At 45.0% G+C, this 15,372-nt stretch overlaps 1 protein-coding gene across 1 annotated transcript in view; it reads left to right on the top strand.

Moving 5' to 3' along the window:
• The window catches only part of OXSR1 (oxidative stress responsive kinase 1), a 74,415-nt gene extending 59,043 nt beyond the window's left edge, over positions 1 to 15,372 (top strand). Inside the window, exons 8-18 of the mRNA XM_033164918.1 lie at positions 206 to 339; positions 787 to 835; positions 1,920 to 1,985; positions 2,139 to 2,261; positions 4,157 to 4,192; positions 5,705 to 5,866; positions 9,541 to 9,608; positions 11,625 to 11,677; positions 12,506 to 12,574; positions 12,771 to 12,835; positions 14,777 to 15,372. Of these exons, the coding sequence (XP_033020809.1) occupies positions 206 to 339; positions 787 to 835; positions 1,920 to 1,985; positions 2,139 to 2,261; positions 4,157 to 4,192; positions 5,705 to 5,866; positions 9,541 to 9,608; positions 11,625 to 11,677; positions 12,506 to 12,574; positions 12,771 to 12,835; positions 14,777 to 14,851 (900 nt within the window). The 3' untranslated portion in view covers positions 14,852 to 15,372. The remainder of the gene's footprint in view (positions 1 to 205; positions 340 to 786; positions 836 to 1,919; positions 1,986 to 2,138; positions 2,262 to 4,156; positions 4,193 to 5,704; positions 5,867 to 9,540; positions 9,609 to 11,624; positions 11,678 to 12,505; positions 12,575 to 12,770; positions 12,836 to 14,776) is intronic.

Here is a 15,372-nt window from a genome sequence, read left to right as displayed (position 1 = left end):
GGAGAACCGGGTTCACGTCTCCGCTCCTCCACATGCAGCTGCTGGGCTAGTCACACTTCTCTGAAGTCTCTCAGCCCCACTCACCTCACAGAGTGTTTGTTATGGGGGAGGAAGGGAAAGGGGAATGTTAGCCACTTTGAGACTCCTTCGGATAGTGATAAAGCGGGATATCAAATCCAAACTCTTCTTCTCCTTCTTCTTTCAGGTCTTAATGTTGACGCTACAGAATGATCCGCCCTCGCTGGAGACAGGTGTGCAGGATAAGGAGATGCTGAAGAAGTATGGAAAGTCTTTTAGGAAGATGATTTCACTGTGCTTGCAAAAAGACCCCGAGAAAAGGTGCACGGCAAACCGTCTTGTTTCCACCCCTTGTGAACCAGCATTGCTTGATGAAAGCTTATTGTGAGAGTGGGAGACAGAGTAATGCAAAGAATGCAGAAAAGCAATTTTCGACACCACTATTAATTTTTAATGTACATTTTCTTCTTATTTTTAATTCGGCCACTTGTGATCAGTGGGTACCAGTTACATATCCGTCCCCTTAGCAAAGCTCATTGAGTTCAGATCTTAGGAGCTTCTGTTAATATTGTCAACATCTGAACTAAGATGTACACATTGGCAGGAAACAGCAGTCTCTGCCATAACCCAAGTTCTCACCTTTTGTCTCTTCTATCAGAGATGGCGCCCAGCTCTTTAAAGATTCCTACAATCTTGTTTTGGCGTAGCAAGAAAAAGCAACTCTTGCAACGTCTTCTAATGACACCTGCCTTTTCTTTTTTTTAATAGACCAACAGCTGCTGAACTTCTAAGGCACAAATTTTTCCAGAAAGCAAAGGTAGGAACTTAGCTTGACCTGTTAAATAAATGAAAAAAAATCAATAAATAATATATTTGAAGAGAGGAGCAGTTTACTGGTGTGCAGGTAATAAGAGCTCATTGCAGCAGAGATTCCTCCCAGGTTTTATTCACCAGTGGAATTTCGTCTGCCTTGAGATTTCCGGGACTCACTGCTGAGTTGTGGCCTGATCTCAGGTGGGTCACACCAGCAGCACTAGCAGCATAAAAATAAATTGGGTGTATGGGGGGGGGGGAGAGAAATGGGACCCCAAATGAATGTTTAAGTCTGAAATTAGGTCTGCATTAGGCCTTTCCTGGTGCAGAAGTCAGAATGCCTTGATTATGAAACTACTGAGCTGGAATCTGTTGGCAAATCTGACTGAGTTTCTTTTGGCTTTGATTGAGACTTAACACTCAAGGCAATTTACAGTTATTCAAAATGAAGTAACCCAAATAGGAGCATCAAAACAGTTAGCAGGTCTGTTTCCTGTACAACATAGAAAAATGTATGAAGTCAACAGTGCAGAATTTAGAAATGGGGGAAGTATTTTCACCTGAAGGCTAGTAATTTTGTGAGGCAGAATGGGTTACCTTGCAAATTGTGGTGTACATCGGGGCAGAGAAGACCTTGCCCCAGGCCTCACTAGGTTTTGCTTCACATACAGAAGCAAGAATTCTCCCACAGTTTGCGAAGAGCTAGGAGGTTTATGTCAGAGCAAATGGTCCTGCAGTCAAGACACAATGAGCTCGGGCATTTAAAACAGGGGTAGGCCTGCGGTCTCCTGGCAGCTGCATATGGATTTTGAAAACTCTTGTGGTGAAGTTGAAACCTTGATGCACTCTCCTCTCCGCAACCACCTCAGGATAATTTCTAAGGAGTGTGGCACGGACTACTCTTAGGAAGAATCTAATGTGTTGGCTTACCAACACTTGTATCAAAGGACCCTTTCGTTCCCTTTCAAGTAACTCGAGAGCTTTTCTCTCTCACACACACATAAGCAGGGACGCTTGAGCCAAACTCTGGCCTTCGAGGAACAGGAGTTGCAAAGTGTCGATTTGATTCCCCTCCCTTTCTTTTCCAGAATAAAGAATTTTTGCAAGAAAAAATGCTGCAGAGAGCCCCAACCATCACGGAAAGAGCCAAAAAGGTACTAGTTAAAACAGTTTAAAGTTGGAATCTGCACACTGCCTTTCTTAAATTTTCTATTGACCAGCAATCCGGTTGCACTAGAAAGGCCACGCTAGAATTCTCTGTATGAAATTCTGTCGGCGACTTTAATGGTGGCTTTGTTGAAATACAGGTCCGAAGAGTCCCTGGCTCCAGCGGGCGCCTTCATAAGACGGAAGATGGCGACTGGGAGTGGAGCGACGATGAGCTCGATGAAGAGAGCGAGGAAGGCAAAGCGGCAATTTCACAGCTCAGGGTGGGCACCACAGTCACTGTTTGCCTCTTAAAATCAGCCCCGGAATTGAAAGGCGGTCTCTGTTGTGAAAGCTGTTTTAAGGGTGCAGTTAATGCATTGATGGCATTGCAAGAGCGTTTCTCAGTAAAAAAATATAAATAAATAAAAATTATTTATTTATTTGGTTTTTCAACTTAAAATTTTACAGAGATATATCACACATAAATCATAAAAACAAGATTCCAAGGAATCTCCTGGACTTCCATCCTCCCCTTTGTGGTTCCTATTATTAATCATTTCCTCCCGCGTCTTTTATGATACTCCAAATCCTTTGCCTCTTCCATTATGTCCAGAATTCAGCCTTAAACTACAAGTGATATTCCGATCCTACTAACAATTTTAACTCTTTACAGTGGCCTTAAAAATAAGTTATTAAATTTCCCCATTCCTTATTAAAATTTTGGTCTTCCTGATTTCTGACACTTCCGGTCATTTTAGCCATTTCAGCATAGTCCATCAACTTCATCTACCATTCTTCTCTGGTAGGAACTTAATCTTCTTTTCATCTTGGGCCAGTAACATCTGTGCAGCCATGGTCGCACGTTTCTCGGTAAATTTGAGCAGTGGAGTGCAGGAGTGCTGCGGCCAAGAAGGCTCAGGCATATCTTGGCTTATTAAGAGGGCTTTTTTCTGCGTAACTCTCCTGGAGCTCTGTGGGTAAATGGAGCGACTGATGCTCCAGAAGAACATTTGCACAGATAACAACCGGTTCTGATAGAGCTTATGATCTCAATGCCCGGCTTCTGCAAATGCCTGGCACTTGCTTAGGGCACCCTTACATTGGTACCTGCTAGATTTCTGGACTGTAATTCCCATCAGTACAACAAACTCTAACCCACCTCAGCACTTCTTACTTGGTTTCAGGATAGATAAAAATCAATGCTTTAAAAAATAATTGAAATTTAAAAATTGCTTTTTTAATTTACAGTAAATCAGATTTTTTAAAAATTTAAATCGGATTTATTTTTTTAAAATATGCTTTTGGAGGTAAAATCTTTCAAAAGATAGTTTTCTATTTCAGTTACATTATACTCCAAAGGCTGTTTTTCATGTGTGCTAAAACTCAGTCGTTTAAAAAAAATTGTTTAACCACATCAGTTAAGAAACATGGATACATATGCTATAATGTTATTGTTTTAGTTAAATAAATTGTTTAAATGTTTTATTAAGGAAATGATTATTTTTCTCCTTCCAATAAAGTACAGCAGAAAAGTTGTCCAAATATAAACAATAATTTCATAATTACCTGTCTTTGAATTTCTAATAGTATAACCAAATCAGTAATTTTTGATATAAGTGTAAAAACTACTCTGCATTTCTGAAAGATAAATTTCCAAAGCAGCTAGAGCAGGGATGGGGGAGCACATGGTCCTGCAGATTTTGCGGCACCATATTTCCCATCAGTCCTGACCGTTCTGCACATTGGCTATGGCTACTGGAAGATGAACTTGGGCAACATATGGGGAGACGCATGCCACCTCTCTAAGGACAGGAGAATCTCTCTCTTCGAAAGAGCGCTTCTCTGCCATTTTAGTCTTTGTAGCCACTGCCAATGCTTTGCTTACTCAGCAGAGTCTTGCTCCTGCATTTTGAACAGAAGGCACTCCTGTTATTTATTAAAAACAAATGGTAAACCATTTTGACACCCAAGGTGCAACACCCTCACCAGCTTAAGACCTCTGAGCTCCTCCGTTGCAAAGATCTTCTGGGATCTAAGAACTACTGCCCGCAGTTAGACCTTGAACACATTAAAATGAAATTGTGCCGAAAGCTGCCGTTTTCACCATGTTTCAAGGGCACGAGATCCGTTGTGGCGTTGCATGCTAATTGCAGTTGTCTGTGTCTTCCTCTTTTAGTCGCCCAGAGTGAAAGAATCATCACAAAATTCCGAGGTGAGTTATTAACCAGTCATGCATCTTGAAGCACCGGCTTGAAGTCTTCTGTTTTGGGGAGTGCCAAGTTCATTATGCGCACACAAATAATAGTAACAATTAAGGTAATGTTTTAGTTCTCTGTTAACAGAACGCTGACCTACAGACTGACTTCTGCTGGCTTGAAAAGTGGGGCGGCCGCGTTGCAGGACAATAAAATAAGTGTTGCTAGCTTGAAGCAATTGCCAGGCAGCATTTTATATACAAAGATACACGCAACGTGCAATTTTTGCAAACTAACCTCAACTTTTAAGTAATGGAACGAAAACTGCTGAAGCCAGTTACAGTCATACCTCGGGTTACGGCTGCTTCAGGTTGCGCGATTCCGGGTTGCACACTGTGCCGAACCCGGAAGTACCGGAATGGGTTACTTCCGGGTTTTGGCACTCGCACATTTGCAGAAGCACTAAATCGTGCTTTGCGCATGCGCAGAAGCACCAAATTGCGACCCGCATGTGCGCAGATGCGGCGCTGCGGGTTGCTAATGTGCCTCCCGCACGGATCATGTTCGCAACCTGAGTGTCCACTGTAAAATATTGTCATTTTCAAATTATGGTTCATAACAAAATCCAGAGCATGGGCTGAAGGTTCATGGAAATCCACCAGCTTGTTGAAGCTGAAGCAGGTCTGGGTGTAGGTGCCTGGATGTGTGAGTGCCTATGAACCACACCGCCTTGGGTTGTGTGACAGAGGAGAGGTGGGGTGTGAATGTAAGACAGTAATAAATTGTGGCACTTAATCCTACTGGCAAGTGCTCAAGGTGGGGCATGGGCTGGTGAATGTATTTTCCCCTTCCAATGGGAGGATGGAAATCATAGGCATAAGCCTACGAGGGCTGTGGATTTGGCCAGTATAGTACGCAGCATACTAATGCACTGAAACATAGGAATGTATGAATTGCTATAAGCGGCAAGGAGTTGCTATATAAACGGCAAGAACTCGTAAAGAAACTTTTTGGAATAATAATTGAGTTATCTTTGCTTCATTCCGTCACAAATTCGTAGCTGATTTATATCTTTTGTTGTGTTGAATTTATTTAATTTTATTTATTTATTGAATTTATACCCCACCTTTCTCTCCAAGGAGCTCAAAGGCAGCATATGGGGTTTTCCTCATTCAATCCCCACAACAACAAACTTGTGAGGTAGGCTAGGCTGACAACCAGTGGCTCAGTGAGCCTCATGGCCGAGTGGGGACTGGAACCCTGGTCTCCCAGGTCCTAGTCTGACACTCTAACCACTAAACCACCACTGGCTCTTAGTTAGTTAGTTAGTTAGTTACTTACTTACTTACTTGCTTACTTACTTACACAATGCTCTTAGTTACTTGTACACCGCTTAGGGACAATTGTAGTTAGGCGGTAAAAGAAATTGCCTGAATAAGTCAACAAACAAGCAGCTCATCATCGGTATTTCTGGCAGGTGTGCCACCCTCATTCTCCCATACCCATCTCCTGTCCTTTCTGATTCGCAGCTCTTTCCGCCAGCGGAGCAGCCGGCAAGCCCTTTGCTCAACGTCCCGGCCCAGCCGCCTCAACTACCTCAGCCTGCAGGACAAGCACCCGCACAAACTTCTCCCGCTGTCCCTGCTCCAGCTTCTCAGGCACCTTCAGCAGCAGCTCTACCACCTGCGCAGGTAAGGCCAGGAGCCTCCGGGGAAGACCCACCAGAAGCGAAAACAGTTTATTTTTGCATTTATACCCCACTTTTTCCTCTAAGGAGCTCGAGGGCTGTCTTCCTTCACAGTGTATCCCCTATGAAGTAGGCTAGGCTGAGAGGCAGTGGCTGGCCCAAGGTCACTGGCCCAGGCAAGTGGGAATTTGAACCCTTGTCTGCCAGGTCCTACTTTGGCACTCTAACCCATGGGTAGGCAAACTAAGGCCCGGGGGCTGGATCTGGCCCAATCGCCTTCTGAATCTGGCCCACAGACGGTCCAGGAATTAGTGTGTTTTTACATGAATAGAATGTGTCCTTTTATTTAAAATGCATCTCTGGGTTATTTGTGAGGCATTGGAATTTGTTACCCCCCCCCAAAAAAAAATACAATCCGGTCCCCCACAAGGTCTGAAGGACAGTGGACTGGCCCCCTGCTGAAAATGTTTGCTGACCCCTGAGTCACTAAACCACACCATAGGACCAGTGGGGAAAGGGGGTTAAGCAGCTGCTGGCCATGCAGCCTCCTCCAGACTGCTTTGGCTATAAAACAAGTAAATGCATTCTCTCCCCCCCCCCCACACCCTTCTCTCTGGTGAAGAGGCAATGAATTGCAAAGTTCCTGGCCGATATGTCCCTTCAGCCGTGAGCAAAGTAGGTGGTCTGGCCGTCCCATCCCCCCTAGTCTCCCGGTCTGTGATACAGGATCGAGAGCAGCTGACCTACCCTATAGGGCTGCTTGGAGAGATGGAGCCCTTAGGACCTTTCTGCCGCAAAAAACCATCGCCACCCCGATACCCTCTGCTTTTCAGGGGATGGAGTGTTTTAATGCAAGGCCTGCCTTTTGCAGAGGGAATGGAACTCAGCAGAGGAGCAGCCAATGAGATGGCTTTCCTCACCCAGGGTGAACTCCTGCCAGAACCAGCTCGTTCTGGAGTGTGTCCCACAAGCTTGCGGGTGCTCTGGAGGCAGTCGGACGGCGATTGCTCACGTATTATAACAAATAGCTGTCCTTGTAGCCGGGGTGAGGCCTGCAAGGCTGGATGGGCGGGGGAAGCTTCCTCACCCCGTGATCCTAATAGGCCTGCTGGGAATGGTTCGGCGGTGATTTGTGGCCAGAGCAACACTCGAGGGCTTCAGCGTTTTTCCTAGAAACGTTTTCATGGGTTTTTGGGAAGAAGGCTATATATAAACGCCTCTGGGCTCACAGGGCTCCTGTTCTCTCCCTGACAGCCCATTAATCTTGGGGAGACGAACCTTGGTGCCCTACGTTGCTGGATTCCAGCTGGATGAAATTAAATAGGACTGACTTGGCTTAGGGTCTGCAGATGTTCTCTATGTGAGCAGACCCAGCAATTAAACGCTTGAGGGAGCCCCTGGCCTCCACTTTGAAACAATCCCTCAATGTGCGTGGTTGTGCTTTTCTGCCACTTCCCAGCAGCTGGAAGGTACGGCAGCTGTGGCTTCGCTGACGTCAAGGGAGCGTGATGTGGATCCCCAGTGCAGGATTTCAGGGAATCTCTTAATCTCATCTCCATTGTGACCTAGGCGGCCATTTGTGGGTTGCAGCTGACCCGTGTCCCGCTCCGTTTATGGCTCCTGTATATCAGGGAACCACTTGTAGGCACCTCTCCTGTTGTGGTGCTAGGCTGGACCAGGGGTTGCGGGACCACCCTGGGAGATCCTGAGCTCAAAAGTATTTGTCCACTTGGCCTGTGTATTTATCTGCTCTGACTGGCCATGCCTTTCAAACTAAGCCTTATGAGGAACGTTTGAAGGAGCTGGGTATGTTTAGCCTGGAAAACAAAACATCAGGAATAACTTTCTGACAGTAAGAGCTGTTCAAGAGTGAAATAGTCGCCCTTGGGAGGTTGTGGACTCTCCTTCCTTGGAGGTTTTTAAGCAGAGGTTGGATGCCCATCTGTCATGGGTACTTTAGCTGAGATTCCTGCATTGCAGAGGGTTGGACTAGATGACTCTCGGGGTCCCTTCCAACTCTTAACTTGTAGCTCCACTATAATTAATTGGTTGTTAATCGCCTTCCACATATGTCCCAAGATGATGTACAAAATATAATAAAAACAGCTTAAAAACCCTTGGGATCCCTTTCAGCTCTATGATTCTACGACCCTGAAGACCGTGGTATGGGGAGGAAGGGGGAAGCAATGTGCCATAGGTGTTTGGTTCCCCCTCCAACACAGGGAGTCAGTGGTGTGTGTGTGTGTGTCTGTGTGTGTGAACACACCATGCCCAACCCTTAAGGGCATTGCATAAGCCCTTCTCACCCCAAGAGTTGCTTGTCAAGGGTGGGCATGGAACAGCTTTGTTAGGGTGAACCAGGGGTGGGGAGCCTCTAGACCTGGAGTCTGAATGTGGCCCTCCATCGCCTCTATCTGGCCCTTGGGAAGTCTCCCCAGGCTGTGCTTAACACTAGATGTCCCTCGGAGTCCCTTTTAACTCTACAATTCTGCAATTTTCTGGATCTTAGGAAGAGGTGTTCTCTATCAGCTGCTCCCTGAGATCCATAGACTGCAGGCACCAGATATTGCACCTGGAGCCTCCTGCATGCAGAGCATGTATCCTAGCGGTGGCCTGCAGCCTCTTCCCCTTAAGTTCAGGGATGGGGAGACTGTGACCCTCTAGGTGCTGCTCGGTTCCGACTCCCTTTGTCCCTGAACGTTGGCTGCGCTGGGTGGCAGTTGGAGCCAACAACATCTGGAAGGCCATTTGTTCTCCATCCCTGAACTAAATAAACTGTTAAGCAAAGAGGGCACTGATGCCATAACAAGCACTTCAGGCCTATGTTGAAATGAATAGAGTTGGCAGATGCCTGAAAGTCTGAATTGCCCACATCTCCCTGCAAACAGGGGCAGCCACCCATCAGCCCCTGCCCCAGCGTACGAAGCTGAACATACTCAATCCATATTAGAATATAGCACCTGCAGTACGTGTGTACACTGCGGAAAGTATTGTTTACTCATTTTGATTTTATTTTCCTTGGTGAAGCAAAGGCTTCTGCTGCTGCTGCTGCTGCTGCTGCTGCTGCTGCTGCTGCTGCTTCTTCTTTTTAAGAAGACTGTCTTGCTCTGGGTTGGATCAATGCTGCACCGGATTTCTCTGTGCTTTAGTTCCTGAGAGAGCTGCAAACCATTGTGTGGGGAAATGGTTTAATAAAGGAAGAAACATTAAAAAAAAACCAGCAGGTTCCTTCGGAGCAAATGATTAAAACAAACGAAGCCACGTATTGCAATAAGACGCCAAAATAATAAGCAGTCATAAGTTAACCCCAGCGGATCAGTAGCCAGTGTGACTTGGGGCACAAGAGGCCCGTGTTTTGGGAATGGGCAGGGGGAGTGAGATGCCTTACGGAATATTGCTTGAGATATTGCCAATCGTGAAAGACTGAAGAAAATTCATCCAGCGAGTCGTCCCAAGGGAGTTTTTTTTAATCAGTTCCATCTTGGTGTCACCACATTTGTTTGCTCTCTGCCTGTCCAAAAGTGTCACATTTGCTGCCTGATCATCTTACAATGTTTTTGTGTGTTTTTAAAACACAAAACACACATTTATTTATTTAAAAATTGACCTTCTCTCTCTCTCTCTCTCTCTCTCTCTCTCTCTCTCTCTCTCTCTCTCTCTCTCTCTCTCTTTCAAAAGGCACCTCCTGCAACAGCCCCAGCGCAAGAGGAAATGAAAATCCCCATCAGCCTCGTTCTAAGGTTAAGGTAAGCATGTCGCTTTGGCTTGCAAACATCTCCAAGGCTTAAATCACCCGGCTGTTGTTCGACTCCATCCTTGACAGGAGAGGCTTTTTGGGTGGGGTTTCCAAGATGGCAGCCTCCATATGTTGTTGCACCACAACTCCCATCAGTCCCTCCCAACTAGCATTGCTGCTGGTTTAGGTTTGATGGGGAATTACATGACATCCACCCTTGCTCTCTCTGTGGTCCACTGGGTGGGACTTGACTTGTCCTCAAGGAGAGGTGGGTTCAAATCTCATGAACTTTCCATGGCCATGTATGACCTAAATTCTCCTCCCCTGTAAGTATATCATTGCTGTTAAAATAATAATAATAATAATAATAATAATAATAATAATAATAATAATAATATTTGTACCCCGCCCATCTGGCTGGGTCTCCCCAGCCACTCTGGGCAGCTTCCATCAAATATTAAAATACATTTAAAATATCACAGTTTAAAAACTTCCCTAAACAGGGCTGCCTTCAGGTATTTTCTGAATGTCAGGTAGTTGTTTATTCCCTTGACCTCTGATGGAAGGGCGTTCCACAGGGCAGGCGCCACTACCGAGAAGGCCCTCTGCCTGGTTCCCTGTAGCTTTGCTTCTCACAGTGAGGGAACCGACAGAAGGTCCTCGGCGCTGGATCTCAGTGTCCGGGCTGAATGATGGGGGTGGAGCTTTTCAGCACCCCACTCTAGGAAACGGCCCACCCCACTCTAGGAAATCTTGGGAGCTTTTCAGCACCCCACTCTAGGAAACGGCCTTAATACCTGGGACCTCTTTGTTGGAGCACAATATTTCTTTTTCGAGATTTCACACCAAGAAAATCCAATTAATTTGGCAAGACTCTTTGGTTGAGGCTTAATTTTTCCATCGGAAAAGCACACAGGTTATTAAAGTAAATATACACAGAGAACCGAGGTGCCTGTCAACAGACAGTGCCACTGATGAACCCAGTAATAGAACAACGTGGTGCATGTACCTAAAGATGTATCAAAGGCTTGAATGTATTTCGACCACAAGACTTCTGTGGGAAACCATGCAATTTAAAAACAAAACCACACCGTGGGGATGGTGGAAAAGTAAGTTTTTAAGCCAGCTGTGACCTGATGTGCACCACCCAGACTAATACACGAGATTGGAATGTAGATATCCTTTAGGATTCTGTGCTTCTTCGAATTTTGTAATAACAGCCCTCTGCTCAAAAACTGTACCGAAGTGTGTTTTTTTAAAACAAAAACAAAACACGTATTCTTGACTAAATACCGTTACAAATGTGTTTATCAAGGAAATATCTTATAGTTGTTTTTTTTCTTAAAAATCAGATTAATGTAGAAATGGGATGGAACAGACTTCTTCTGAAAGAACACATGGAGAATTGACATGGGCTGCAAACAGACGGTCCATGCATAGCCACACCTGCAGCCCAAAGAGTATAAATCCTTGTAATGTTCGTAGTGCTTAAAAAATGTATGGAAATATGTTCATTGCTCAGACCACTCAAAAGTAATCCTTAGAACATTTCATACTGAAATGGGTAATACTACCTAGAACCGTTTTCTGCTTCTTGTGCATGCCTGCGCCCAGGCCCATTCCATCCATGCGCTCAACACATTAATGAAAAGTGCTCAGGCCCCATAATGTATTTGCTCTAACATTAAGGACTTCAGCTAAAGAGCATATGCACTCAGGTATATGATTCGCTAGTAAATATTTGCATTTTCGTGTTACGTGAAAAATCCGAAAGTGATGCAAAGTTGAATTGTGGATCATCTTCTTACAGGATGTAAAAGCGTCCTTCTTCACAAACAAAACTGTGGGCAGACCTCCTTTTTATCCTGCTTGGCTATAATTTGGCATAGCATTGCTAGGGCCAGATAAAATGTGCCTGGGACCTGCAATCCAGGCTTTTCGTTCACCATCCTTGCTTTCGTTTACAGATTTATTTATTTTTAAAAAATGGCTTTGTGTTTCATCTCTCTTCTCTTCCCCTCAACAGGAATTCAAAGAAAGAACTCAACGACATTCGATTCGAGTTCACCCCTGGGAGAGGTGAGAAATGGGTACGGGAAAGATAAACATGCTGGAAGTTAGTGAGTAACCTTGGGCACAGAATGTTCTGGGTTGAATCTGCAGCACCGCCAAGTAGGAAAGATCCCTCACTTTAGGGAAGTTTTTAATGTTAGAAGTTTTATTGTTTTTAGTGTTCTGTTGGGAGCCGCCCAGAGTGGCTGGAGAAACCCAGCCAGATGGATGGGGTATTAATTATTATTATTATTATTATTATTATTATTATTATTATCATCATCATCATCATCATCATCATTATTGAAACAATACAACTATTGGCAGAAGATTAGTATTGTTTACTGAATGCCATTGTCCACTGCATAACAGGCAATCCCAAGCTAGATGAGCCACAGGTCTGCATGGTATAAGGCAGATTTCTATGTTTATGAGTTTCCCAGCACTAGGCTTCTGCACTAGTTGTTTTCAGAAACATTCCAAATAAGTAATGCTTTGGGCTTAATCAGAGTTGGGGTTCAGACTCCTCTGAGCGCACACAGAGCGCTTTTCCTTCCCAAATGAGAGATCCCACCTTGATGCTATGTAGTCTGGGATCAGGAGGTGGTACTTTTAGGTAGGATTGGATCCTTAGGAGCTCTGTTTTCAATTAAAGAAATTATTTTAACCCACCTATCTGCATACAACCCATTTGAGGCATCTTAAGTAAAATATAATGCAGAATGATGCATAATATAAAATCAATCTAAAAAGAAGAGGGGGGGAAAGGTTAAATGCTTGCAAATTGTGAACTCTGAATTTGTTTTAGACCACTTGTGTGCAGATATGATGGTCTCTTGATTATGATCTTTCCAGATACTGCGGATGGGGTATCCCAAGAACTCATCTCGGCTGGGCTTGTCGATGGCAGAGACTTAGTAATAGGTAATAGTGCGTATTTCATGTTCACTTTAATCCCATACTGGGTTTGTGGATATAAGTACAGTAGCTGTATTTCTTCCCAGGACAGGGAGGGGGAAACTCCTTCCTTGTTAACTAGGACGTCTCTTTCCAATATTTGTTCAGAATGAAAATGCTTAAGTACTCCGTCTTTGAGTGTGTCCACCCTCTGTCGTTTCAGTTGCTGCCAACTTACAAAAAATTGTGGAAGAGCCCCAGACGAATCGATCTGTCACTTTCAAACTGGTATATTTACTATTCCCCCCCCCCCTTATTAACCTGGTCTGTGTTAAAAGGGTGTGTCTGCTCTAGGCTTCTTTGGGGTGCTGATTCTTCAACAGTAATCCCTGGACAATGGGTATCTAGTGGGGGACCCATACAGTCATAGCAGAAATAATGCAGGGGCTCTATTTTCAGGGGCTTTAGGGATCAGTTGAGTTGCAATTAGTCTTCCTAATTTAGATACACCCAGATAAAAAAGTGGGGTTAAAATATCATTTCCTCTGCGAATGAAGCTTGGGGACATGTGCCAGTCCTTTTGTAGTCAGATTGGCATCATCCTTGCTCCAGGGTGGAAAGATCAGCTTGCCTGCGGGAATATCCCGAAATAGGCCATTGAGGGCTTGGAATGCCAAGTGTCTCTTGAGAAGAAAATCAGGGGGAGGGAGGTGATGAAATGGAGTGTCTGGAAGAGGGCATGGCTGGCTGGCTGGCAGGAATTCTGAACAGGAGCGTTCCATGCTGCTTTGGAAAAATGACTTTGAAAATTCAACTGGGACCTGGGACAAAATACTGCAAATGCCAAATTGAACTACATTCTGCACAACGGCACAGTTTAATGTAATGTGGTGGCTTTAGAGATGCTTAGTGGTGAGCACTTCTGACAAAGGAGGATTTGCTAAGTTCGGAGTGCTTGTCCCCCATATAGCCCTTTTCTCTGTGTCTCACATGTTCTCTTAAAGCTGCATCAGAATGCAGAAGGATGTGAGTTTTAATTATGGTCTGCAGAGAACATAAAAAAAGAAGTGGGGTCTGCCATGACGAGAGTCTCGCTTGCTGTTTTAGAGAATTGCTTCCTTGTCCATATGCACCAGGGTTTGCACCCGTGACAGTCTCCTCATCCATGCTCCCCACACCTCTGTACTTCACAAGGTGACTGTGCAACAGAAGCTCTGTCTCTGTCTCTGTCACTTTGGCGAAGTGCATGGGGGAGGGGGCACGGAGATATTTCCCACACTTCTGATTCTCACCGAGGCATCACTTGCACATATTCCAGCTGTTCTCTTTTTGCTTTGTTTTGTTTTGTTTAAAATTAAGGTTGCGGGCCTCATGTTTGCTCAAGGTAGTGGGTCTTTCCCCTTCTTTTTCTCCTCATTCTTTGTGGTCCCAGGCCACTCTTCTCCAAAGCTTTACCCCACAAGTGGCCTATATAGGAAGGCATAGGGAAGACTGGCCACCTAACTTTGCCAAATGGTTTTGCAAGTTCAGTTTTTGCAATAGTATCTTCAGAGGAGCTGCTGGTTCAACTTCCATCTTATACTGAAGCTTGATTTGCTTCTGTTAGAAACACCCCTTTGATTCCCTGGGACTCTTCATATAAAAACTGTGTTCAGGTTGCCTTCGCTACCTTTCTGTAAAGATTTGTTGACCGGCTACTGCTGCTGTTTTTGAACCGTTTTCTGATATATTTATCATTTTGCTACTATTTATATTTAAATATTTACAGGCCACGCTTCTCACAAAGCTACTGCAGGGGGCAGTGAGCAGTGCAGAAAGTTGCAGTGACATTGTTAAATCATCAGCAAAAAGCTGGTTACTTATATTTGACAGTTTCCACCGATTCTTAATTCTCTGTTTCCCATGGCTCTTTTCTTATTTTGGCAAGGGTTGCTATTCTTGTTTAATCGACAGCCACCTGTATTGCAGGGGGTTGGACTAAATGACCCTTGGGTCCCTTCCAACTCTGCACTTGTATGATTCTATGACCCACGACTGTCTGGCCCAGGTGCCAACTCTGCCTCAGCACTGCGAAATCCAGGCATTCTTCTTCACGTAGAATTATTCCAGGGTGTTGGGCTTTTGTTGTTGTTGTTAATGGTTTGGGATTTTTGAAAATGGTTTGTGGAAAGCTTCTCTCCTCCGTGATGCTTACCGCTGTTGGACTTCCCTGCCCCCTCTGTTCTCCAGGCATCTGGCGTCGAAGGCTCTGATATCCCCGATGACAGCAAGCTGATTGGGTTTGCCCAGCTCAGCATTAACTAAAAACGACACTCCCAGACGATGGTCCCCCCCCCCAACGGGTGCAGCCTTGAACGCTTCTGTCAGCCTGAAAAGCAAAACCACTACTGCCAAAGAACCAAACTACAGCTCCCTTTCTTAGAAGCTTTAACCTCATTTGTTTCCCGAGTCGCATCGCAGCGCCTCCCCGCCGACACCACCATTGCAGACAGCTGGCTTCTCGGCCACATTTCCTTCATCCCAGATGTGCAGACCCAGCCTTCCATTGCCTGCATGTTTGTAGTTTTTTATGATTATTATTATTGCCTTAACTATTTAAAGTACAAAAAAAGAAAGAAAGAGAAGGAGCCAGAAATACTACTGAGAGTACGACACAGGGCTTCCACTACTCTTAACAACTATCCCGGCGCGATTTGTGTGCCTGTCCGTTTCTCGATTCTATGTCGAATCAGGTTGCCCCCCCCCCCCCGTGTGGCTGTGTGGTTGTTGCTCCATTGCAAAAGGGGGGTTGCTTCACTTTTGGGTCCACTTTACCAGGCATTGGG

The sequence above is a fragment of the Lacerta agilis genome, chromosome 12, assembly GCF_009819535.1.
Source record: "Lacerta agilis isolate rLacAgi1 chromosome 12, rLacAgi1.pri, whole genome shotgun sequence".
Taxonomy (NCBI): Eukaryota; Metazoa; Chordata; class Lepidosauria; order Squamata; family Lacertidae; genus Lacerta; species Lacerta agilis.
The sequence above is the reverse complement of the archived record's forward strand: the minus strand, read 5'-3'. Positions and strand labels throughout refer to the sequence as shown.